Below are 25,834 nucleotides of genomic sequence, written 5' to 3' on the forward strand. Positions count from 1 at the left end.
TTTTTTTTCTTTCTGTGGCACTTCTGAAACCTTTTTTTCTCATGCAGAGGTATTACAGATAGGATTCTGTAGGATTTTTGTATCAAGGAATTTGTATAGCTGTGTTTACATGGAGAAGCTGTTATTTAGGAGATCTGTTTGTCATTAGGTTAAATTTGTACAAAACAGCATGAGCAATCCTATTAAGTAAGGGCGACGGGCTTTTTTTTTTTTTTTTTTTTTTTTCCCTAATTGAGTAGGTAGGTTGGGGGCTATAGAACTGAAAGGTTTTTTTCTTGCTATAATAAAATAATATTTTCATATGAATGTTTGGAGTTCATAATATTAACTGTTCCTCTAATTTTAGGTAAACATTACCAAATGAGGAGAAAAGGAAGATGTCATCGAGTATCGGCAGCAAGGCATTCTTCTTCCCCATGCAGTATTAAGCACTCCCCCACACGAGAAACCTTGACATATGCTCAAGCTCAAAGAATGGTTGAAATAGAAATTGAAGGTCGCCTGCATAGGATCAGTATCTTTGATCCTTTAGAGATTATCTTGGAAGATGATCTTACAGCCCAGGAAATGAGTGAATGCAACAGCAATAAAGAAAATAGTGAAAGACCACCAGTTTGTCTAAGAAGCAAACGGCATAAAAATAACAAAGTGAAAAAGAAAAATGAAGCTCTTCCAAGCTCACATGGTATACCTGCTACAACAACTCCTCTTCCAGAACCAAAAGTACGGATTGTTGAATACAGTCCCCCTTCGGCTCCTCGGAGACCTCCAGTTTATTACAAATTCATTGAGAAGTCAGCAGAAGAACTTGATAACGAAGTTGAGTATGACATGGATGAAGAAGATTATGCGTGGTTAGAAATAATAAATGAGAAGCGGAAGAGTGATGGAGTGTCAGTTGTTTCACAAAATATGTTTGAATTCCTTATGGATAGGTTTGAAAAAGAGTCTTATTGTGAGAACCAAAAACAGGGTGATCATCAGTCTTTAATTGATGAAGATGCAGTGTGTTGTATATGCATGGATGGTGAATGTCAGAACAGCAATGTAATCCTGTTTTGTGATATGTGTAATTTAGCAGTACATCAGGAATGCTATGGGGTGCCATATATACCTGAGGGCCAGTGGCTCTGCAGACACTGTCTGCAGTCCCGTTCTCGGCCTGTAGACTGTGTGCTGTGCCCAAACAAGGGAGGTGCCTTTAAAAAGACTGATGATGATCGTTGGGGACACGTTGTGTGTGCTTTGTGGATTCCAGAAGTTGGATTTGCCAATACAGTTTTTATTGAGCCAATTGATGGTGTCAGGAACATTCCCCCAGCCAGATGGAAGTTAACATGCTACCTCTGTAAACAGAAAGGTGTTGGTGCCTGCATCCAGTGCCACAAAGCAAACTGCTATACTGCATTCCATGTGACGTGTGCTCAAAAGGCCGGTCTGTATATGAAAATGGAACCTGTGAAAGAACTAACTGGCAGTGGGACAACATTCTCTGTAAAAAAGACTGCCTATTGCGATGTACATACTCCACCAGGTTGCACACGGAGACCTCTAAATATTTATGGAGAAGCTGAAATCAAAAACGGTGTTTGTAGAAAGGAAGGATCAGTCAGAACTGCTAGGTCTACATCAAAAGTCAGAAAAAAGACAAAAAAAGCCAAGAAAACAGTGGTTGAACCCTGTACAGTTATGCCAACGGTATCTGCTCCTTATATCCCCCCCCAGAGGTAAGCAAACCATCCAAGTGAGAGAAACCTTTACTTAATTACATGTTTAATTTTAAACCAGTGCTTTTAGATGCTGACTTTCAGTTTTTGTGCATTTCTTGTATGCTTTCCTTGAAGGCCATACTCAGAGGATTAATGTAAATTATGTACATTGTACTTCTGTGAAATTGCATAAAAAAAATGCAGTAACTTCCCCAGAGAAATTAGTAAATGGTCTGTCTTGTCCTCAGAAACTTTTTTTTTTGACCAAATCGCGTTGTGTGTTCCATTGTTGTCGTTCGCTGTACTTTTGAGAATTAACCACTGAATTTAGAATAGCATGTGTAGTTGACCTTCATATTAAAAAAATGGCCAAGCTCAAGGTTAACTGTATTTGTAATTTGGGAATCCGAAGTTATTCTCCTCGTTTTAAGAGCCCCAAAATGAAAATTACATTTGCATATATAAGATTTGAATCTTGTTCGTCTCACCTAAATTTAGTATAAACTTGCACTGTAAGATCTATGTAAGTAGTACAAAAAAACCCTCCAAGAAGTATTTTCCTTGTGGGGCAGAGTAACTTTTCAGCAGGTTTTTCCTAAATTTGCGTTTTTCCTTTTGCAAATGCAGTAGTGTTTATCAAGGGTTGGATGAATTTGGTACCTTGCAGAATTTTTAGAAAAGTTAGCAAGTAAATGATGGTAAGTTAGGTGGTTAATGTATTCTTAGTCATGGAACCTGAAATGAAAGTTCCCTTCTGTTCAATGATGCTATCAAATATGTGTCATGTAAATTTAGTAATACTAAGCATTTATGTTTGAACAAAAATGAATTAATGCATGTGACGAAGAGTTTTAGTCTTGTTTTTTCTTACGAATTTATACTTTGTAAGAAGTTCTGCTTAAGGTGATTTTTATATTAGTCTGTCTTCTGCAGTTCTTGCAGGAGCTTTTGTTATGTGAGTGCAAATAAAGCATGAACAACAGAACTGAAATTGCTCTTTGCATTTAACATGCCATGGTTTTGTATTTTAAGTGGTGATTGGGGGGGCTGGCAGATGGCTCTAGTTCTGGTGAGGCTAGTGAAGTGGTACATCAGAAAGCAGGGATGTTTCAGGTGATGTTTTCATAAGTAATAGAATTGGAGCAAAACAAAGATTTTTCAATATCTTTATTTCGGCAGTTAAAAAACTCAGCATGAACTTCAGTTAGCTTAGCTATATCTTAATTTAAAAGTAGCATCTCTTCAGATTTCTTCCAGTTAATCTGAGTTGTGCATTTCAACAGTGGAAATAATTCTTTTCTGGGATTTGAGCAATGACAGAAAGCTCTGTGGTAGAAAGATAGTTTTGGCTTTGCTGAACATTTGAGACATAATGTACTGGGCTGAGAAATGCAGAATTGGACTATTGGGACTAAACCCAAGTTTGTCTTTATGGAGTATTGGTTTTGTTTCTAGCATTTACAATATCAAGGTTTTCGTTTATCCCTTGAATTAAAGTCTTGCTGATTTAAGAACAGTAGTTTAGGAATTTTCTCAAAACAGGCATACTTCCATGTGCAGGTTCATTAGCTGTACTGTGACAGGACTCTGAATGCTCAAACAGTGAGGGCTCTTAAAATAATACAAATAAACCATGCTTTTTTGAAAGCTGACTTCTAAGTCTCAGGTGGTGGACTTGTTTTCAGACTGCAGTCCTTTCCCATAATAAGTTTTGTTAATGCAAGTAGCTACTTATTGACCGACTTTGACGAACAGCCTTTAGCTCTTGTGTGGTGTTTACAAACGTCAGATCAATTGCGCTGTTCTCTGTTATGATTTGCTTGGTAAAATGGTATTTCTGTTTAGTGATGCCCTGCAGAAAAGCTTAAGTTGACAGTAAGCAACTAATACTGTTATTTAAACATGTACTCTTGTCCATGGGAGGGAGGAGGTTGTATAAAAGAATTAGGCTTTGTCTTAATTAGGACAATTCTGATTGGTGGTGTAGTGTGTTTTTGTTTTGTATTTTTAAGACAAAGTAAAAAAGAACTTTAACTAAGTGAGAGTTGAGGATTAGAATGTAAGTTCTCAGTTGTACCTCTGGCAATTCTTTCCATTGGTAACTTTCATAAAAGCCAGACCCTAAAAGGATATTATCATCAGATTTTTTTTTTTTTAACAGTGTTGTTAGATGCCAGGAACAGAAATATAAAGACATTTTTTCTTTTTTTTCTTTTTTCTTTTTTTTTTTTTAATAATAACTAAATTTCTTTTCAAGACTGCAAGGAGATTCAGCTTTCTTCTGATTGTGCTCGGTTTCACGTTACTGGACACAAGTATAGTTCCTATATTCTATGTCAGAAGTGTAAAAAATGGGCGCAGTTTAAAATGATTTTAAAGTTAACCTTTATTATAAATTATGTGTCTTCAGCTGAAAGAGAGACTCTTGCTTAAGTACTTTGAAGTGTGAATGTGCTTAGTCCTAGAAAACTGATACCTGAATTAAAAGCAAAACAGAAATGAGCATATTGAAAGGAAAAGTGGTTATGCTGCAGACCCAAATCTTGGTTGTCTAATTTTCTTTTGCTATTCTTTTTTTTTTCCTTTAGAAAAACTTTTGTGTGTGTAAGAGTCAAATACATACCCATGAATTAATAATGAACGATGTGGATCATTTCGCAGCAGTCTTCATTTAAATGATCCCTTTTCTCTAATCTGTTTTTTAATGCACGTTTTTTTCCCTTGGAGCTGAAACATCATTTGCCTTTCCAGAGATCTCGAGGAAGAGCAATTAAGCTATTTAAATTATCAGAGAAGAAACATATATGCTTGGTGTTTAAACACTAGTGCTTTTTTCCTAAAGAATTTGAAATTAACATGTTTTCAACATCTCTGGAAACTGAGGCACACGTGGAGATGTCTGGTTTACTTTCTTAATGATTAACAACTAGACTATATGTCTCCTTGGCATGTATCTGGTTCGTTAGAGCTGGTAGCTGGAGAAGTATAGAAATATGAAGATGATACTGAGGAGGAAAATACTTGGTGGATGCAGCCCCTGAGCACACCTGCTGAAGCTCGAGGAAAACCCCCTTGCCAATTACGTTTAGTTTAAGGTGGAAGGATTGTATGCTCTTTCCTTACCTGGATAGTGAGTGTGTATGAATAAAGACTGGGCATTTTAATAACACCATTTGTAACAATTCTGTTTTCAGAAACATCTAAATGTTCAGGATATGTTAAAAAGACTGGTGTAGAACAACATACTTCATAATTTCTACATGACTTTCTGTACCTCATGAATTTCTGTATCAGCTTATCTGTAGGTCAGGTTTCTACACTACTGCTTTGAACTATTTTGAGAGCTGTACACTTCTCAGTTACCAGAATTTCTTACACAATTGTCATACTCTTAAGCTTTTTGCTGTTAAATTACATAGATAGTGTCATTCTGTTGGTCATTTGTGATCTAATTATATGGCCTCTCAGACTATCATCTGTGAACTACAGATTTAAGAGTCTAGGATCAGAAGTTTTTAACCATTGATGATAGGAGATAAATGCTTGCTTCCCCTGCCTTTTTTTTTTTTTTTTTTAAGCTGGGTATCTATCTATCCTGTTGCCTAGGTATTTTAGAAAGTCTATACCGAAGTATCCACTTCCAGAGGTGCAGTAGGTCATGTTAGAGCCTTAAGGTGACTTCCGTTTTCAGTGCTGCCAGTGCTGACTTCTTAGTAACCTGCTTAGCACTTGGAATAATAACATGGGACCACTGGGGAACCTCTTATGCATATATGATTTGCATCAGGCCTTCTGGCTACAGAAGTGTGTTACCTCTTCACTAGGAAATTCCATTGAATTTTTCTTGAAATATAAAACTGTTGAAGATAGTTGCTTACATTGTACTGCTTGCATTCATCAGCTTTTTTTTTTTTTTTTTTTTTTTTTGTGAAAAGGCAGAAATTAACTTGGTCTAAAAGCCACATGTTTCTGGGAAGTGTCAGAGCAGCTGTGTTAATGAGGGGGCAAGTGGGGAAGCACACTCCCTCAAACTACACGTCTGTATTGGAGGGACAGACAGTACCTGCACCTGTTGGCAAATGGTAGTCCAAAAAGCGGCCTCCCGCTGCCAGCAGCCAGTTTGTCTGAAGAAAGTGGCAAATTTGTCCTTGCAGTGTTCGTACACCACTGGTGATGTGTGATAGTTGAATTTTGCCTAGTAGATAAATGATTTCCCCCCCCATAATAAAATACTAAAAGTATTTTATTTAGATTTCAGGTCCAGAATTTCCAAGTTAGGAAATCCTAACTTGAAGGGCTGACTTGACAATCTAAATCTAGCTTCTTGTCTGTTAGTTATCTTGTACTGGCTCTGCTCCATTTCTTGTGGATTTTTTTTTTTTTCCTTGTTGCTGCTCATCCTTGTGCTTTATAACAGCTGCCTTATCCAATGAATAGGATGGATACACAAAGGGGAAGAGTTGCAGTGTTAGTTGTGAAAACTCTCTGGTTTCTCTTATTTTTGAATGCTTGATTCTTCAAATAACATCGTTTTGGTGTATTCTCTTGATCTTGTGTGTTAAGAGGCATTTAAAATGTGTTTACTTGATGAAAAGCAAAGCTCGTGTCAATGTTCATGTTCTTTAAAAATGTTGTGAAGCTAGGATATTGTGGCTATGTACTTGCGGGGAAATTGAACGTGATATAACATATTTAATCTTCAGTAGTTTCAAAACACACTGAGATATGGTGTAATGTGCTTTATTAAAATACAGTTCATGCAAGTATTGCTCTATTAAGTGGAAGCAGATTTTTTAAAGTGTATAAATATTTGCTTTCATATTTAGTTTTGGGTTCTACATGGTATGCTTGTAGTGTCTGAAATTAAGAAAGCATTTGAAATGTAATACTTGTACAGAGAGCAAAAAATAAGCAAAAAAGCCCCACTTTCATAATACATAGGAACAAGGTGTTACACTTGTTTTCCATGTTGTATGCATCAGTTGTGTTGCATCATGTTATTGAAAGAGAATTAAAAGATCCTTATGAAAGTAGGTAAGTTAGCAGGCAGATAACTGAGAGCAAAAATTGCTGAGACTCTTAAAAAAGTACTTTCAGCTGTCTTTAGAAATCAGTATTTATGTGCTGCACATTAGCTGATTTTTCTGTGTTGACCTTTGCTGTTGTTAGAAGCATATTGCTCCTGCTGGTAAAACTGGATTTCTGTTATTGCATGTCTCAAGGCAGAATGCAGTATTTCCTTTTGTTTTATGATTTATCCAATTGAACTATCCTGAACTTTCTTACCAAATAATTAAATGTAGTCTTGTTATCTCAACACAGGAATCTTGATTGACTCTAAAATAAAGTATGGACCAGAAAAATAAATGAACAGAAAGTGATGAAATACACTGTAAGTGGAAAGGAACATTTAAAAGGCCTTTGACACACTGTTAGTCTGCATTCATAGATGATGCTTCTTAATCATACATGTGGCTTGTGGGTTTCTTTGGGGGATTTGTTTTAATTTTTTTTAGGGTACTGTTTTGGTTTTTTTTTAATACCTTCAGGAAGTTTTTAAGTGGGGGAAAAGAATAAGAAATGCTGCTTAAAATTCAGCATAAAAATGCCTTTGGAAAACACTACTAGACCCAGTGTTGTAAAAAACCTGAAAGCTGAATAAATCCAGACTAATGTCTGTTAGCTGTTTATACTTGAATATACATGTATGTATACTTTCACAAAATCATGTGGAAATACTTAATTACAGGAGAGCATAATGTAGGTATGCCTTATGGCTGTACCTAATAATTAGATGATGGAATCACATAGGTAAAGTGGAAGGGGATGCTAGCAGTCATCCACTGATGTTTCTTGTAAGATTGATCAACTTCGCAACCTTTCTGATACATGTGGAAACTACTGCTGATGTCATCCAGACATCTCTGCTTAAATAAAGAAATAATTTTGCCTAAATCGAGAAAAGAGCTACTATTGTGTTCACTAGCTTTGCCTCCCTGGCATTTAAAAATAATGAAATAGGGGAACTTTAGAGCTTTATTTTCAAGCTAGTTTGTCTGGACTCTGGTTGGCTTATTAAATAAGAATTAATTAATGTATTTGAGAGAGTGTGACTTAATAAATAAGTCATAAAAGTGGGTCTTGATTTTGAGTAAAAATAATGGAGAAGATACTTGTATATCTGATATTAGAAGCCACCTGTTGATTGATATCCGAGGGGTGATTCTCCCCCCCAAAAATCCAGAGGATAGAAGTGTTGTCTCATACTTAAATATGCCCTTTTTACAAAGTGGATATAGGAATATGTTGTACATACAATTTTCTTTTTTTCTTCTCTGTTTATTTTGCATGTACAGGGCAAAGAGGCTTAAAACAGAATTTAATACATTAGACGTTTCTGTAGGGTGCATAATTAGTATTTTCTGCATTCTCTACGGGTTTCGGTCCACAATTATTGTATATGTGATACTGCAGTTATGAAGATAAAAATTAATGTGTTTTTATTTTTCAGTACTTCTGAGTTTCACCAGTTATGTGAACTTTCATTAGATTTTTTTTGGTGGCAGTTAGAGGGTGTGGTGTCCTCTAAGTGCCATACAAAAACATGATTTTCAGAATGCATTGTCTGAAGAACCATCTCCTGGCAGTTTTTTATTCAGTCGTCAAGTTACAGTGTGCACAAAAATTAGTAGATAAATACTGAGATTTCTTTTATTACAGATAAAAAGGCCATTTTTGATTAATACTTTATCTCCTGCTGATGTGAATTTAGCCTTTTGAGATTAGATTTCAAAATCATGTGTGGTATGGTTATAACTACTACAAAAAAAAAAAGCACAGAAAAATATTTTGAGTGATTTTAAGGAAAAGTCTTGACTCAGTATTATGTGTAGGAAGTGGCAGAAGTAAATCTATGCACGTGATTTTTCTGAGAAGACTAAGGAGGTTTTCCAGTGTGACAAGGTGGGGGCTTTTTTGATTGTCTTGTTTTTTTCCTTATCCAAAGGTTTGGAAGACCACAAATGTAATTGTTAGAATAGGAACAAAGTAACCTGTTGTAACTAATGGAGAATTGACTGAAATAACATAGCAATTTCTTAACTCTGAACTTCAATGCTACTTTCCTGTCTTAAGAAAAATCTTACAAGCTGTTTGCTCAAGTAGAAAAATAGATGGCTGGTTTCAGAGTCATGTGAAGCAAGAAAAAGTGCTTTCTACATGTTGAGTCCAAATACTATTTAAATACCAGTAAATATAGAATAAATAGGAACCTGGAGAGACTTCCAGGTTTCAGAAAAGGTATCAGTAGTTAAAGTGCTAGGTTTGCGGTTGGACTTGATGATCTTAAAGGTCTTTTCCAACCTAAATGACACTATGATTCTATGTTGGACTCTCAACCTAGCAGAGAAAGGCAAATTCAGTAGCTAGAATTTTAAAACATACAGACGAAAAGGAATAACTGTGAAGGTGATTAAACACTGTATTAGACTAGTGAAGGAAGTGTTTCGTCAAATCTTCAGTACAAAATCTGGAAAGTAGTTAGGAAAGTGTGTCTTTGTCACATGGGGATTCTGCAGACTTGTTGCACAGAAGTTTAAATGAAATCATTGTCAGTCTTTTCAGGATTTGGTATGTACCGTCTTCGGTACATAACTGACTTCGGCGAGTTACAAAAGAAACCTTATCCTTTTTCAAAAGCAAATAAAGACACGCAAATGGACTCCAGTTTCTACGTAGTTATTCATCTACTTTTGTTGTCTTTAAAGCTGATTTTGGGGGGGGGGTAGTTAAGAAATCATATAGTAAGTTGAATTTTTTATTGAGGGAGGGGATAACATACAGACACAGCGACAAAACTGTCTCTCTCCACTGTTTAAAAAAAAAATAAAAGGTATATTGAAAGGCGAGTTTTACAAACACTGTTTGATAAGCAGCTGCTGCCAAAGGTTCTCTGTGGTAAGAGTAGGGCTTGATCTGTCCAAGCAGGCTTTCTCATCTTCAGAAGCTGAAGTTTATGGGTACAGAGCTAGGAGGACTAGTTGGCAAGGCCCCAGAATTAATTCCACTTCCCAAAATAGACACTTCCATAGTTTTTTATTCTGTTTTTGTGCTAATTCTCTTCCAGTTAGTGTAACTGGAATTACTATAATTGTTTGCAAGTAATTTTTGTGTCTTTCCTGCTTTTTATGAGTCTGGGTATACTCAGTGGAACTTTGCTGAGCAAGGCTTGAAAATTCAAATGTTCTTGAAACTCGGTTTACTTTGTTACAGCTTGTTCAATTTAGATTTTTTATGTTTTGTTCTGACAAACATATCTGCAATCTTTGAGTTGGAAAATAGGGGTATTTTATTCACCCAGTAAAGTGGAACATCATTTGACTGTTTATGGGTGTTACTGTAGGTCAAGAGAAACTGGTATTTTAGTGGTACTAAATAGAATTTTACAGAGTACAATTTAGTATTGCTAGTGTTTTGCATGTACCTTTAATACAGCTATGTTGGATAAAGGAAGATGCAAAATAACAAATCTATGAACCTGGAGGCTCTGGACAAGTATAGTAATTAAAATACTAGGTTTAGTTCATGTTTAAAAATTGCTTGGTTTCAGGAGGTATTTTTTTATTAGTTAATCTTACCGATTTTCATATTAAGTTCCTTCTGCCTGAGTTACTATAGTAATACTGGCAAAATCACATACTTGCTTAAGGAAATTTTATCTCCAGTTTGTATTTTGAAAACTTGAGAATGGGGAGATGCTATAGAAGTCTTCATATATTGTAATACTAAAATGATATCTGTGGGGCTAAAAAGCATGTATGGTCTGTGGGGCGGCTAGTGATGATTAATAGAAAAGTGGCTGATTATCTCTCATTGGCTTTCTTATGTTAAGCTGCCACATAGTTAGTCACCAAAAATATTGTTTTCACTTTTTCTTGTAACCAGTTGCCGTAGTTGCCACAGTGACACATAACTGAAGCTGGGAGAGGAAGACAGTCATGAGTAGGAAGAAGGAAGCTGTGAGATTGTTAATATGACAAGAGCACATCTCTTATGTTGACGAAAATTATTTTATGCATTTATCTAAAAGATGAGGAAACACAGGACTGAGTAACTCTTAGCTTTCTCTGAATGCTTTGACCAGTGCATAAAGATTATCACCTTTTGCAGGATAGATTATCCATCAAATGTCTCCATGTGAGGAGAGGGTTAGTGTAGAGCAGCTGATTACAGTTTCTCACCAAAGCTGTTGTATATTAACTTTCATTTTAAATTAAATTATTTGAGTCTCTTATCCTTTCAAACAAGCCAGTTTTCTCTCCTCATCCTTCTGTTGCTTTTGTAAATGCAGTGTATTTTTAATGCCATAATTTACACTTCAGCCTGAAGTATGGTTTCAGGCTGGGAACTGCAGGTGCTATTTGAAAGGTTCAGTTGAAAAGGGACCTGTCCCTTTTAAAGACAAGCAGGGGATTGTATGATGCCTCTGTATCATGTTTGTAGTGCATGTCGCAGTGTTTTACAGTCGCATACAAGTGGAGCTGGGGAAGGGTAGTAGTACTGGCTTTCTCAGTTGCCCATGGCACAAATGAAACAGTTTTGAAAAATGTTTTGATATCTGTGTAGTCTTGAAATGTAGCCCAAAAAAAAGGAAAAAACAAAAGGGGGTATGATCGGTGGTGCCAAAACATCAAAAAGGCTGCAGTGGTCATCAGCTTGAAACCTAATGCTTTTTTTATGGGACTAGTTATATAACAGCAGCTCCTGAATTTCATGGGAACACAGCTATCTTTTTAAGAATTTTCAAATTCTTCTTTCGATGTACTTTATTTTAAATAACTGATGAGGGGAAAAACAACAGAACAGTGGTTCAGGCTGTAGCAAGTTACAGTCTTAAGAACTGTTCCGCTCTGGGTTTTGTTCAATTCTGTTAATTGTTTAAATGTTTTGAGAGAAAAGTGTTTAGCCCTTAACATGTCCATTTCGGGATGTTCCTTGGGAATTTTGTCTTAACAAATTCTCTGTTCCATGCAAAACCTGGACAGTAAGAACATTTCTCATCTTCCTCCTTGCTTTCTTTAGTCACTATAGTTGTGGCTTTTTTTTCTCCTGACGTGTCTAAAGTCAGTTGTGATAGGGGAGACCATAACTCTGGTAGTATCTTCCAGATGTATGTTTCTACATTCTCTTCTTTGTGAGCTGTCTTCAGTAGTAGTCTTGCACTTAATTGGTAATCTTAACAGATATAAAAAACTATTAAGTAATGAGATTGCTTATTGCAATGAGTTTGGTCTATTTTTTCTGAAGAGAAAGCTAAGGGTCAGTTCATACACTTGTGTTTAATGTGCGTTCTAAATATCTGATATTTTTTTTTTGTCCCAGTACTTACTATGCTTGACTTGCCATTAGAAAATAAAACAGTACAGAAAGCTGTTCTTTCCTGATGTTCTTACACTTGGAAAAAGTTCTAGGGTGGACAGATACCTTAGCAAAAAAATGCCTTTGAGGTGTTTTGTGTAGTTCTGGGAGGTAACCCAAGTTCTGTAAGCCTTGCCTCTGCATGGGGGATTTGTCAGTGTAGTGTAGCAGTTAATCCTGTCTTGTGCAAGTCAGATCCTGGATTGCAAAACTATTAAGTCTTCAAACAGCTCTCCCTTATCTGCCTCAAGTATGTACTTTTTTTTTTATTCTTCAATTATTTTTTTTAAATACATCTGTTGAAAAAAAGGAAGTGTGGTGTGCAGCAAACTCCTTTAAGACCTCAAAGAAATTCAAAATTCTGGTTTGAAAATTTAGTTTCAACATTTACAAATTTAGTTCAAGCACAGGTAGCAGAAAGGAACTTGTTCAAAACTGGTGCATACCTATGTGGTTTATTTCATGCTTGTGTTCAGTTTCACTGCAACTGAATGTATCTTTGTGAGTGAAAATCTCGTTCCCAATATGGTAGTGCTATCAAGGATGGGAGCTTCAAAATCAGTACCCAGTCTGTGCTACTTCTAGGGATCTACGGCAGTGGATGAATCGTGTCATATTTCTCCCAAATGGTTGTATTGTCTGTCAAAATTCAAAGTTTTTCAGACAGTAAAAGTCTACCTGGGAGTATCTGACTAAGAAAAATATGATCAAAGAATTGTGCTATAGTTAGTGGGTTCTTAGGGTGTAACAGCAGATGTAACATCCTCGTAATATGAATAAGATCATAGTGTAGAGGCTCTGTAGATATTTGCCATGTGAAGAGCCTCTGACCTCTGTATTTTGAGAAATTAAGGGTGTTTGGTGGTATATTGCTGCTACTGAAGTCTGGTGTCTAAATGAAATACGAACAGCTACCCCTAGTTAGGTAGTTTCTTGTCATGGTTTAACCCCAGCCAGCAACTAAGCAACACACAGCTGCTCACTCACCCCACCGCCCACGCCCCCCACCCAGTGGGATGGGGGAGAAAATCAGGGCGGGGGAAGAAAACTAGTGGGTTGAGGTAAGAACAGTTTAATAGAGCAAAAAGGAAGAAACTAATAATCATAATAACAATAATAAAATGTCAATAATAATAAAAGAATCGGAATATACAAAACAAGTGATGCACAATGCAGTTGCTCACCACTCGCATACTAGTGCCCAGTTAGTTCCCAAGCAGTGATCCCCTCCAGGCCAGCTCCCCCCAGTTTATATACTGGGCATGACAACACATGGTATGGAATACCCTGTTGGCCAGTTTGGGTCAGCTGCCCTGGCTGTGTCCCCTCCCAACTTCTTGTGCCCCTCCAGCCTTCTTGCTGGCTGGGCATGAGAAGCTGAAAAATCCTTGACTTAGTCTAAACACTGCTTAGCAATAACTGAAAACATCAGTGTGTTGTCAACATTCTTCTCATGCTAAATCCAAGACATAACACTATACCAGCTACTAGAAGGAAAATTAACTCCATCCCAGCCAAAACCAGGACATTTCTACACTCCAAATTACCTTCTGTTTATTTTTATGTTGAAAGTTGGAGAATATCTTCTGTGAACATCTTTCCTAAGCTTATTCTAGCACTTTACTATTATAATTGCCTGTTAATAGAATGGTTCATTATATGAATGGGCAAATGTACTTAAAGCTGTAATTAAAGATGTTTGCTTAGTCTTGCCACATCTGATGGGCATGAAGCCAGGGCACCTTTCTTCATGTTAAGTTATGATTCTTTGATCTTTCCAAATAGGTATATATTTGGCTGTGCTTTTTTTGACTTGGTTCAGTAGGTTTTGCTGTTTCCAAGAGAGAGATGTGAAAGTAATTATTTGATTTTTATTGCATTCTATAATTAATTGTAATTCTTTTGGTTTTGAAGTTTAATATGGTCACATCAAGGTCTGTTCTGTATTGAGTAAGTCTTTGTGGAGCCTGCCTCTGCCCTTCAGTGACTTACAAGACAGTCCTAAGGCCATCTGCAGACTTTCTAAGCTTTAAGTTAAGCTAAAATTTTTCAACAATGCTGAACTGTCTTAGTTATTAATTGAAAAACAATGTCACTGAACAACCGAAAAATGCACTGGCACTGTATTTTGAAGAAAACCTCTGTTTGCTCTACCTTTACCCTGTGATGACTGAAAGCTCTGTAGCTACAGTTAGCGTAGCCCTAAGTGGACGTATTGCAGCTTAACTTCTACGCAGCCCAGAAAAAACAACCAGGGATAAATGACCTTTGGTGAACTCAGGGTAGACTCACTGGTATGTCTGTCTGAAAAATATCATTCATGTTTCCCAGCTATTCTTAAAAATAATTTTACACAAGGTTAACTTACAGCTTTACATTTTGTTTAGGTATTTGACTATTTTTCTTCTATCGCTTACCTGAGAAACTGCTTTATTCCTAATATTAAAAGGGAAAAAGCAGAAAAATACTAATATGTGTATACATTCATGTTTTTTATTTAAATGCTTTGTGGTAGTGCTCTACAAGTCAGACACTTCTTGAATTTTATTTTGCCTATTTTATTGGAGCATCTCTGATAAACCTACTACTGTCCTTTGTAGAGTTTTGCTATGGATAGTAATATACTGAGTGAAGAATTAACAGATTTCTGTTCATTGATATTATCCGTTCTGTAACTCTGTTTTACGCCCAGCTCAGCGAAATTCTTTTTCTCTCTCCACCTCACCTCTGCCCCCAAATGAATGAACAATCCCCCTAACAATACAGGTGATTGGTGCCTTGGGGCATCTTGTGTTAATTTTGAAAGGGCTGCCACCAGGGACAAATCCCTGCAATATCATACAAAGACAAAACCTTTTCATTCTACAGCCATTAACTTTTTTTTGGAATTTTTTTGCTGTGATTTCAAGATACTGTAGGCACAGAGGGTTGAAGATCTGTTTCAGATAAACTTTTTTTGAATGTAAGTTTTGAGAGGTTAGTGTTGTGTGTGACTTGGACATTTTAATGTGTCATTATTTAAATAACGAGTCAAGGTTATTGCATGTGGTGTTCATATAGCACTTTCCTAGAGTATTTGTAAACAGTATATGCCAACAGTATTTGCATCTGTTAAAAAACAATTTTGGAGAAAATACTGGTTTTTTTTAATCAAGATATTTTGCTTAACTGTTTGTGTCATCCTCTCTTGCATCTTTTCTGTGTGCATATTTTCATCATATATGTGTGGTAAAATCATAAGTGTTCTTCTGTTTTACATTTTTGCTCACTTTATTTACCAAAAATTTAATATTAGTAGATGAGTAATACAAGTCTTTTGTTGCATGTTTTTATGTAAAAAGTTTGAAGACGTATTGTCTTTAAAATAAACACTAATTCTGTGTGAAGACAGCAACAAACGATCTGAAAACTTTTGTAGGGATTTACAGCTTTATTTGATGTTATTTTCAATAGGAAAATTATTCTGAAATGCACATAAAGCTTTATTCTCAGCCCTAATCTGGGATTGCTCTTGAGATAATGATCATGAAAAAATTGATACCCTTTAGCTTTATAAAGTATCTTAACATATTTGGTAGAAACTACAGTGTCAAGCAGAGGTATTTGATGGTAATCTACTGCTCAGAAATAATTGTACTGAAAGGGATGTCATTGAAAGAAATTAGTAATATGGTGATCACTGCTGTTATGTTATACATTCATACGTATATGATGTTTAACTTCCATAGACAAATATGTTTTATGCTTTGCTGTGAAAAATACAATATCAGTTTTTCCATATTGTAGATTAAATAAGATTATGAATCAGGTGGCCATTCAGCGGAAGAAGCAGTTTGTTGAACGCGTGCACAGTTACTGGTTGCTTAAAAGACTGTCTAGGAATGGTGTTCCTCTGTTGAGAAGGCTGCAGTCCAGTTTACAGTCACAAAGAAACACACAACAGGTATGTGACACACTTTTTACTTGTAAGAAGAAATGAGAAAATCTCTATTTTTATAGAGTAAAAAATTAACCAGGAAACATAGCGTGGACTAAAAACTTCCTCTTATTCAGGACTAAGTAAATTCTTTACCTTATTCTTAAGTGATATGACCTATATTGGAAATTGGGCATTATCTAAACCTTTTTAATTTGTACGATGTGTGGCGGGGGGGGAAACTGTGGGGGTCTTTCTTTTGTTTTGCTTAAATGTTTCACAAAAATACTGTTACCAAAACTATCCTAATACCATTGTTTGTTAAGTAGTATTGTAGTTTTTTTGAAACTCATTCCTCAATGTGCTCTGAGTTAGTAAGATAAAAAATAAATTTTATTTTAAATTCATGAGAAGGTGCAAAGCAAATGTCATTTTTGACACTTATAACTGAGAAACCCAGGGATTTTTACAAAGTACAGTTTAGACATGCTAATTTACAGTTTTCTAGTTACATCCTTATTGCCCACCTTGTTTGGTAATAATAGAACAAAGAGCAAGTTGTTGATGAAGTTTAAAGACCTGCTTCAACTTTCAGTTTCACTTTTGACATAGTTAAGTGGGATCGTAGACAAGCATAAATTTATGCTGATAATTTGTTCAAGTAAAACTCGTCCTAGCTAAAATACGTCTAGGCTGGTTAAAGTTGTACATGTTTTCCAGTCAGAATTGCTGAAAACCAATCACTCCACGTGTGTATCAGATTCGGAAAGCAGTACTCTTCTGCTTCCCATTTTTGTAATACGAACGTTGCTTCCCATCTTCGTAATGTGAACAGCTCTTCAGTGACATTAGAGGTTTTGGCAGGTCTTTTGTTGTTTTGGTTTAAAGTCACTGGGTGGCTTCAAAAATAATTAAAACTTCTTTTCTGAATTCTGTATATGGATCCCTGTGTGTAGACCTTGAAATACTGTGAAGCATCATGGTGTGGAAATTCTTAGTGCATCGCACTTACCTCCTTTTAATTGAACTGAAAATGTAGTTGGCTGCGTTCTTTCCATTCTCCAGGTGTTTGATTTCCAGTGGAATTATTCCTGTAAAATAGCCTCTAGAACTTAAGAATGCATTGTATAATCTTTTACTTATATTAAATTGAGATTTTTTTTTCCCTTTAAAACTTAACTATTATTTTTGTTTGAATTGCATTGCTATTTGCTGATTTAAGTCATTAATTGATGTAGTCATAAAAATACCATGGTCAACACTGCTTCCTAATTATTTGATCTGTCATTTTTCTGTGTGTGTTTCTTTTCTTAGCTTTTCATGAAAGTAAGTAAGAATTCCCAGAACAGTTGAGGTTGGAAGGGAGCTTTGCAGGTCATCAGGTCCAACCCCACTGCTAAAGCAGGGCCGGCCACTTAGAGCAGGTTGCCCAGCACCGTGTCCAGACTGCTTTTGAGTATCTCCAAGGATGGAGACTCCACAGCCTCCCTGGGCAACCTGTGCCAGTGCTTGGTCACCCTCACAGTAAAAATTTAAAAAAGTGTTTTGTGATGTACAGAGGGACCCTCCTGTTTTTCACTTTGTGCCCATTGCTTCTTGTCCTGTCACTGGGCACCACTGAAAAGAATCTAGCTCTGCCGCCTTTGCACCCTCCCTTCAGGTATTTATATACATCAACGAGATTCCCCTCCACCCCTCCCTACCCTGAGCCTTTTCTTCTCTAGGCTAAACAGTCCCAGCTCTCTCAGCTGTTCCACATAGCTGAGATGTTCAAATTCCTTTTAGGTGGAATTTGGGTGGATTCCTTTTAGGTGGAATTAACTTTGACTATAAATTGGCCACTTGTTTTTCTTTCTTTCATTGCTTCTGTATTAATCCATTTTAATACTATTAATTGGGTTGTAACTTCTTTAAAATATGTTGTATTCTGCTTTTAAACTCTGATTAATCTTTTAATTCTGTATGAGAAGTTTCTATTCTGATGAGTGATGCCTGGCAGTTACCTAATAATAGCTGAAATTAATTTATTTGGATAGTAGACTTCTTAAATGAGTTTGAGTTCTTTAAAAAATAGTAAAAATCAAGCACAAAAGTCTGGGGCTTGTGTGGCACTATAGACTTAGACTATAGTTAGTGTCTGAAAAAATTACACTTGCTAGTTGGTAGTTGGGAATTACTTTTCCTATTGAGATGGCATGATGAGACTGCAACATTTCCAAATATTTAAATAGTAACTACCAAAATAAAATGATTCTTATAATTGATGTTTGATTGTAATAAAATAAGCCTTAGGAGCTGTTTAAAAGCCCTTTGCCTCTTTGCACTCCTGTACAAACACTATTTCTTTCTTTTCTAATTTCAGAACTATGCACTATTCTTAAGTAAGAAAGTAATTAAAATGTTTTCTAAATTAATTGGAAACATATTGGTTTATTAAAAACTGGGGCACTTCTGCGACTTCATTCTTAAAAACTTGTAACTGAAATTAACTTTGTCCTTTGAAAAGAAAAAGCAAGTTTCAAGCAAAGCTGAGTATTAAATGATTCTGTTGATGAAAAATGTGTAGGTAGTGCTTTTCACCAAGTAGCAAGTGTCCTGTCTATGACATTGTGTCTTCTGCATAGCATCTTCAATATATATTTATAATACCTATTAAAGTAGTCATAACTGCAATGCATTTGATGCATTAGTCATCTTTGTTACTCCAAGTATAAGCCAAACCATAATGAAGACTTTAATAAACACCTGTGGCATAACTGTTGTGAGAATGCCTCAAAATTTTTGAGAAATAGATGATTATTTTATTCATTTTGGTCTAGATGGGAAAATACTTCTTATTTTATGTGTGAGGTCAAAATGTCAATAAACCTAAATAGGTTTTCAATCAATCAAAGGAACATAAACACTGATGTAATGCAGATTCAGAGGAGAATTTTTTAAGTTATCATTATTATTTAAATGGAAAAGAAACGTTAAGATGAGGAACCAAACCCCTGACAATGGTTTCAAGATAGATGCCTAGTGGAAGGTGGTTTTGATCCCCTCTCTAATGTTTGTTTACTAGAACAAATTTGGCAGGGGGTGAAGCGTGCATGATTTAAATTTACTTCCTAATGAACGTGTTTCAGAGCTCAGTTATGATATGCTTTTGAAGCTGATGTTGTATCAAGTAACAGTTCTAAACCAGGGAAGAGGATCTTGGCTTATATACTACCTCACCATCTGCAGGAACAAGGAACCCTCTGAAAGAATGGTTTATATTGTCATTTCTCTCTCCACCTAGAAATTCAGAAAAGTTATTGGAAATACTCTAATAAATTTACATCCCCATTATTTTAGGTTTTTTTCTGTACTTAAAGAATGCTTGAATAAAAATAAGGCATGAAATTTAAGTGTAGTAGCTTGTTGCTGCTGTAGTGAGGTTGGTTTAAAACTGCTGTTCAGAGAAACAAAGTAGAAGGTGCTGGTGACTAAGTTCATATCTGCACTGAAGATTTCAGTAAGAACACAAGTTGCAACCACTAAATGATTTTGACTGATTGGCATACAAGTGCCAGCAGAGGGTCTTAATAAAAATAATTGTATTGATCAAGACCCAATTTCATCACTGTAATTCTATTTTTGTTTGACTCGTATTAAGTTATGGTCCCTGCAGGGAGTGAGGCTGTCCTCATGTGTTCACATACAGAATAAGGAGTGATCTGTTGGTACACTAACATTATTCCTGCTGGTATGCAGAGACTGCTAACATACTCATGGTGGGAGTTGGAGCGGAAGACCAGTTCTCAGTTGATGAAGGTTCTGTGTGTAGACTTAGAAGTGTTTCCCTCTTCTCTCAGTATTAGTGAATGTGTCAGTTTTAGCTTTTCTAGATAGTATTTGGTGTTCAGCAAGAACTAAGTCCATGAGAAAATATCACAATTTCTTTCTAAATTTTTTTTGTGTTGTCAGCCAGAAGAAAGTTTCTGGCTTCTTTATAGAAAGAAAGATTTGGAAGAAGAACTTTTTACCAGGAAGTTAATAGAAACTTTCCTTGTCAGAAAGCTTTTGAAAACTAAAAATTTTGAAGGAAACTTTTAATCTAAGTTTTTACTAGTTAGATACTGGAACCAGCGCATCATGCTCTTTTCAGCTTGCCTGGATCTTTTCATCTAATTAAGGTATCTCTTGTATGTCAGGTAGTAAACAGGTTAGGGTAAAGCGGGTTTATCTTGGCTATTACAACCATGTCTGCCAACATTACTTTGCATAGAAGTGTCTAAAAATTGGAGGCTTGCTATTAATCACCAAGCCAGAGTGATGTTCAAGAAGGGGGGGCGTGTGTGCACAAAAAAAGCAAACAAGGCGCTCTTGATACTTTGGATCAAATCTGCAGATTTACACCTACCTGCCTATTTTATGAAATGAAATTGGTCAAACAACTGATTCAACTAAAAGAATATTTTTTTTTTTTTGAAGTGCAACTGCACCTTCAGATTTAGCCAAATACTTAAGTCTCTAATGAACTACCCCAAGACCTGGTGTAACAAATAACATTTTTTTTCTTGCTGTATTTCAGTTTCCTGACCCACCCTAAAACTAGTATGGTTTTGTTGACTTAGCTTTCAGCAGGATCAGTTCCCCAGTTTCATGAACTATGCAATTACATAGGGCAAAAGAGCAGACTCTGAATGGCTACAAGCAAAGGGAGGACAAGCCTTCCACTTTTAGCAATAGCCACAACTTAATTTTGGTCCTGAAAAACAGTGAAACTATGAAAAAATTGTATAGCTATGTTAGTTAACAGTTAGGTTGCTTTTCCACACATGGGATCTGTATTTAGAGATGAAGGGGTGAAGGAGAACAGCCATTAGTGGCAGTGTAGGCTTTCTAATTCAGTGAGTCTCTGAGAATTTTAAGGAATTGAAAATGTGCATATTACTATTTGTTCTGTCAAAATTTACTTTGGTCTATTCTGACCCTCGGCAGTTCAATTATTTGTCTAAGTCAAGACTTAACTCCTTAAAAGAAATGATAACTGTTAGTAGTAAGAGTCATTAGGAAAGGGAACTAGAAGTTTCTAGCTACAATTTTTCAGTCTTTTTTTCGTGTTTCTTTTTGAAAAGAGGAGCAAACTGTTGTTTCCAGATTGCTATATTGTAATACAGAGATAGTTGATAGTTAAGGATTTTCAACTTCAGTGAACCCAGAGATTTGAATAAAGCTAATTTCATAGCTTCCACAGCTACTTGCCTTTACTTTTACAAAGTTTATAAAGCAATAATTCTATGCAGATCATAGAATCATAGTGCTTGCAAATCTATTAGATATTTTTGTAAACTGCCAGTTTTTGCAATTCTATTTCTAGAACCTTTTGTCTGAAAAATTGTACAAGCTTCCTTTAGAGGACCTATGATATTTGTAAATTATCTTTCTGTTAAGGAGGTTTTTGCTTTGTGTGTAACAATTTGTAATGTTGATTATTGTTCATCTGCTTCGCCAGTTTTCTTTATTCCTCTGTCGTCTTTTTTTTGTAACTTAGGGAATTTATTGTTTGTTTTAGTTAAAAAAAAAAAACCCAACGATTACTTATCAAGTATGTATTGCGTTATGCTAGTTACAGGCAAGCATACAAAGCTTTGAATCACTTTCTGAGATTCTTTTATAAAATATTCATTTTAAATGTAATAATTTTCCCAAGCAGATGTTTCTTTTTGTGTACTTGGTACTAATATCAGGACTTTTACTTTTTTATGGCCTTGTTTGTGGCAAATTACCAATACCATTTGAATACTACAGGTAGTATTCCAATATCATCCTTTTTCGTATGAAAAATAGTAAAAACAAACAAGAAAGTCTCTGTTTTCTGTATGTACAAATCAAACTAAATACTGCAATTGTTTAAACTGCTTCCTAAAAATGTGAATTGAATTCTTTCATCCATTCAGTGAAAGGTTGTATTACTGCATTTACCCATTTGCAGTACCATTTGAAGTTACTATATTATTTAATAAACTGCTTTTCATTTCCTGTCCTCAGAAGTCATAATGATTTCGTTCTGTAACAAGTGTGTCCTAATTCTGCTGGGTGCAGTGGAGGTGGACACTTGAGTTTCTGAAGAAGCTGATGATGTTCACCTCATTTGGATTTTGATGTGAAAATACTGAATCTTATTTTGCAAATTGCTATACTGCTGGCTTGCTGTTTGCTATACTGCATTTTCTTATGTAAATAGCCTTCATCATAGGATTGCTTCCCAGTTTATAGATGTTGTTTTCAGCTAGATGGTTGAGAAACTCTAGCAGATATCCTCTTTTGTTGCAGTATGAAGCTTATGACCAAGTGCCGTAGCTATAAGACAGTAGTTTCTCCTTTCCTGTGAATATGTTCTGTAATTGCATAAAACTAGCTTATAAAAAGAGGTTAGCATTTTTCATTTCATAAAAACCTTTTGATTCTTTTCTTAGAGAGAAGATGATGAGGAAATGCAAGCCTTAAAAGAAAAGTTGAAGTACTGGCAAAGGCTGCGCCATGATCTTGAAAGAGCACGTTTGTTGATTGAACTTATACGTAAACGTGAAAAATTAAAAAGAGAACAGGTAAATGGAGTACCTTTTAATTTGGTGAAACTTTTCTGAAGGAAAGATAGTTTAAGTGTTCTCACACACAGTTTTTGCAACAGAAAGGCTGCAGTGTTCGTCTTTTAATCCTCACGTAGGATCAAGAAACATACGTACATGCGTGTGCTCATGCAAACTGTTTAAAATATATAAAATTATCATAGAATCATAGAATGGTTTGGGTTAGAAGGCACTCTTAAGGGTCATCTAGTCCAACCCCCCTGCAATGAGCAGGGACATCTTCAACTAGATCAGGTTGCTCAGAGCCCTGTCCAGCCTGACCTTGAATGTTTCCAGGGATGGGGCATCTACCACCTCTCTGGGCAACCTGTGCCAGTGTTTCACCACCCTCATCATAAAAAATTTCTTCCTTATATCTAGTCTAAATCTACCTTCTCTTAGTTTAAAACTATTACCCCATGTCCTATCACAACAGGCCCTACTGAAAAGTATGTCCCCATCTTTCTTATAAGCCCCGTTTAGGTACTGGAAGGCTACAATAAGGTCTCTCTGGAGCCTTCTCTTCTGCAGGCTGAACAACCCCAAATCTCTCAGCCTCTTTTCATAGGAGAGGTGTTCCATCCCTGCAATCATCTTGATGGCCCTCCTCTGGGCCCACTCCAACAGGTCCATGTCTTTTCTGTGCTGAGGGCCCCAGAGCTGAACGCAGTACTGCAGGTGGGGTCTCACGAGAGTGGAGTAGAGGGGCAGAATCACCTCCCTTGACCTGCTGGTCACACTTCTTTTGATGCAGCCCAGGATACTGTTGGCCTTGTTTTCATTGGCAGTGTTTCCTTTTTTACAGTCATCAGGGACTTCACCTGACTGCCATGACTTTTCAAGTATCATGGAGAGTGGCTTGGCAACTACATCAGCCAATTCCCTCAGGACTCAGGGATGCATCTTGTCAGGTCCCATAGATTTATGTATGTTCAGGTTTGTCAAGTGGTCTGGAACCTGATCTTCTCTTACAGTGAGAGGGACTTTGCTCCCCCAGTCCCTGCCTTGAGGTCCATCCACTTGAGAGGTGTGGGAAGAGAGGTTGCCAGTGAGGACTGAGGCAAAAAATTAGTTGAGCACCTCAGCCTTCTCATCTGTTGTTACCAGTTTGCCAGTTGGGTTCATTGGGGCGGTATGCTTTCTCTGACATTGCTTTTCTGGCTGCCATACCTGTAAAAGCCCTTATTATTATTCTTTGCATCCTTTGCCAAGTTCAGCTCCATCTGCACCTTGGCCTTCCTTGCCCCATCCCTACACAACCAGGCAATGTCCCTGTAGTCTTCCCACGATACCTGTCCCTGCTTCCACTGCCTGTGCATTCCTTTCTTGCCCTTTAGTTTGACCAGCAAGTCTTGACTCATCTCTTGCCTTGCTTTCCTGATTTCTTACACCTGGGGATCGAGAGCTCTTGTGCTCTATGAAAAGTGTCCTTAAAGATCTGCCAGCTCTGTTTTGCTCCCTTGTCCCTGAGGGCAGTTTCCCAGGGGGTCCTGTTCACTAACTCCTTGAACAGCTGGAATTTTACTTTCCTAAAATTCAGGGTCTTGACTTTACTCTTTGCCTGACGTGCATCCCTCAGGGCTGTGAATTCCACCACTGCATGATCACTGCAGCCCAGGCTGCCTCCAGTCCTGATGTCTTCGATTAGCTCACTTGTATTGGTGAGCAAACGGTCCAGTATCTCATCCCCTCTGGTAGGGCTATTACCTGGCCTAAGAAGTTATCTTCAGTGCACTCCAGGAGTCTCCGTGCTTGCTGTGCTACTTTTCCAGCAGGTGCCAGGGTGGCTGAAGTCCCCCAGCCAGATGAGAGCCTGCGAGTGCAATGCCTTCTGTGGCTGAAGCAAGCAGCCTTCATCAATAGGCTCCCCTTGATCAGGCAGCCTGTAGTAAACATCAACCACAAGGTTCCCTTTGTCGCCTCTGTCTCTAATTCTTACCCATAAGCTTTCAACTTGCTCGTGGCTATTCTTCAGAGAGACCTTCACAGTCTATCTATTTCTTGATGCACAGAGAACCCCTCCTGTCCCTCCTTCCTCACCTGTCCCTTCTGAAGAGCCTGTAGCCATCGATAGCCACACTCCAGTCATGGGATTCGTCCCACCAAGTTTCAGTAATGGCAGCTAGATCATAGCTTTCCAGCAGCATGGTGGCCTCCAACTCCTGTTTGTTGGCGATGCTGCGTGCATGGGTGTATAGAAACTATTTAACAAGCCATTCCGTTAGACTTGCAAAGACAATTGGTTTCTGAAGAACTGAAGAAAATTTGATCTCTTCAGGTTTTCCCAATACATGTGCCTATACTGAGTAGCACTTTAATGTCACTAAAAAAAGAAAAAAAAATTAAAAAATGCATGTCAGTTGTACAACATTTTAGAGTTAACATTGCTGGGAGAAGAGATTTGAGGAAGCGATAATGCAGAAAGATAACATTTTGTATGAAAACTGTGAAAGCAAAATGTTTGCCCATATGAATGTTGTAATTGTCCTAATTTATAAAAACACCATTCCATTTTTACTTCTTGCAAACTGTGAACATTCATTGCAAGCTAATACAGTTTGTAGTTCTTGAGTGCTTTCTGGAATTCCATGCATCATTCCTGTACGTTCACATATCACTTGCTATACATATGTATTACGTGTTACTATATATACACATGTATTTTATGTGTGTGTGTATAATTTGTTTACATGTTTATATTGTGTGTATATACACACACCCCATTAATGTGTCATTAAGAATTTATTTTTACCATAGCAAGATTGTTTCAATGATGAGAACTTTACATGGCCTGAAAATAAAACTATAGAGGAGTTGTAATGTTGTAAAAAATAATGAAAATTCTGATGGATGATCAAGTATCTGAAGGTGTTGTTGATTCTGGTTTTTAAAATTATTTTCTTGGAATTTATGTAGAACATTGTCTTTAAAATTACTCTTTGTTTTGGTCTTACATAGCCTGTAAATGTTCATCAGATTCTCTTTTTACACTTTGAACATGGCACTACAACTGAAATTTAATTTTAAACATGTTACCTTTAAATTCTTGTTCTTATATTTGCATTGTTGGCAAAATATGAAGCTGTTCTTATGTAATACCTTTTAAAAGAAAAGACAGTTAAAAAATGGAACAAAGTTATAGATAAAATAGAAATGTGAGTTCTGAGGAGCTGGAGTTGAAGTTGAGTCTACAA

At 36.6% G+C, this 25,834-nt stretch overlaps 1 protein-coding gene across 9 annotated transcripts in view; it reads left to right on the top strand.

The window, feature by feature from the left end:
• BRD1 (bromodomain containing 1) overlaps window positions 1–25,834 on the top strand; it is a 77,820-nt gene that overhangs the window by 16,867 nt on the left and 35,119 nt on the right. For 8 of the 9 annotated variants that reach the window (XM_052789948.1, XM_052789954.1, XM_052789947.1 and 5 more), the window contains 3 exons: window positions 347–1,727; window positions 15,912–16,068; window positions 22,488–22,619. In XM_052789948.1, coding sequence (XP_052645908.1) covers window positions 347–1,727; window positions 15,912–16,068; window positions 22,488–22,619 — 1,670 coding nt within the window. Of the gene's footprint in view, window positions 1–346; window positions 1,728–15,911; window positions 16,069–22,487; window positions 22,620–25,834 lie in introns of those variants that run through there. The other variant, XM_052789956.1, reaches the window with a different exon arrangement.

The sequence above is a fragment of the Harpia harpyja genome, chromosome 6 (assembly GCF_026419915.1).
Source record: "Harpia harpyja isolate bHarHar1 chromosome 6, bHarHar1 primary haplotype, whole genome shotgun sequence".
Lineage (NCBI taxonomy): Eukaryota > Metazoa > Chordata > Aves > Accipitriformes > Accipitridae > Harpia > Harpia harpyja.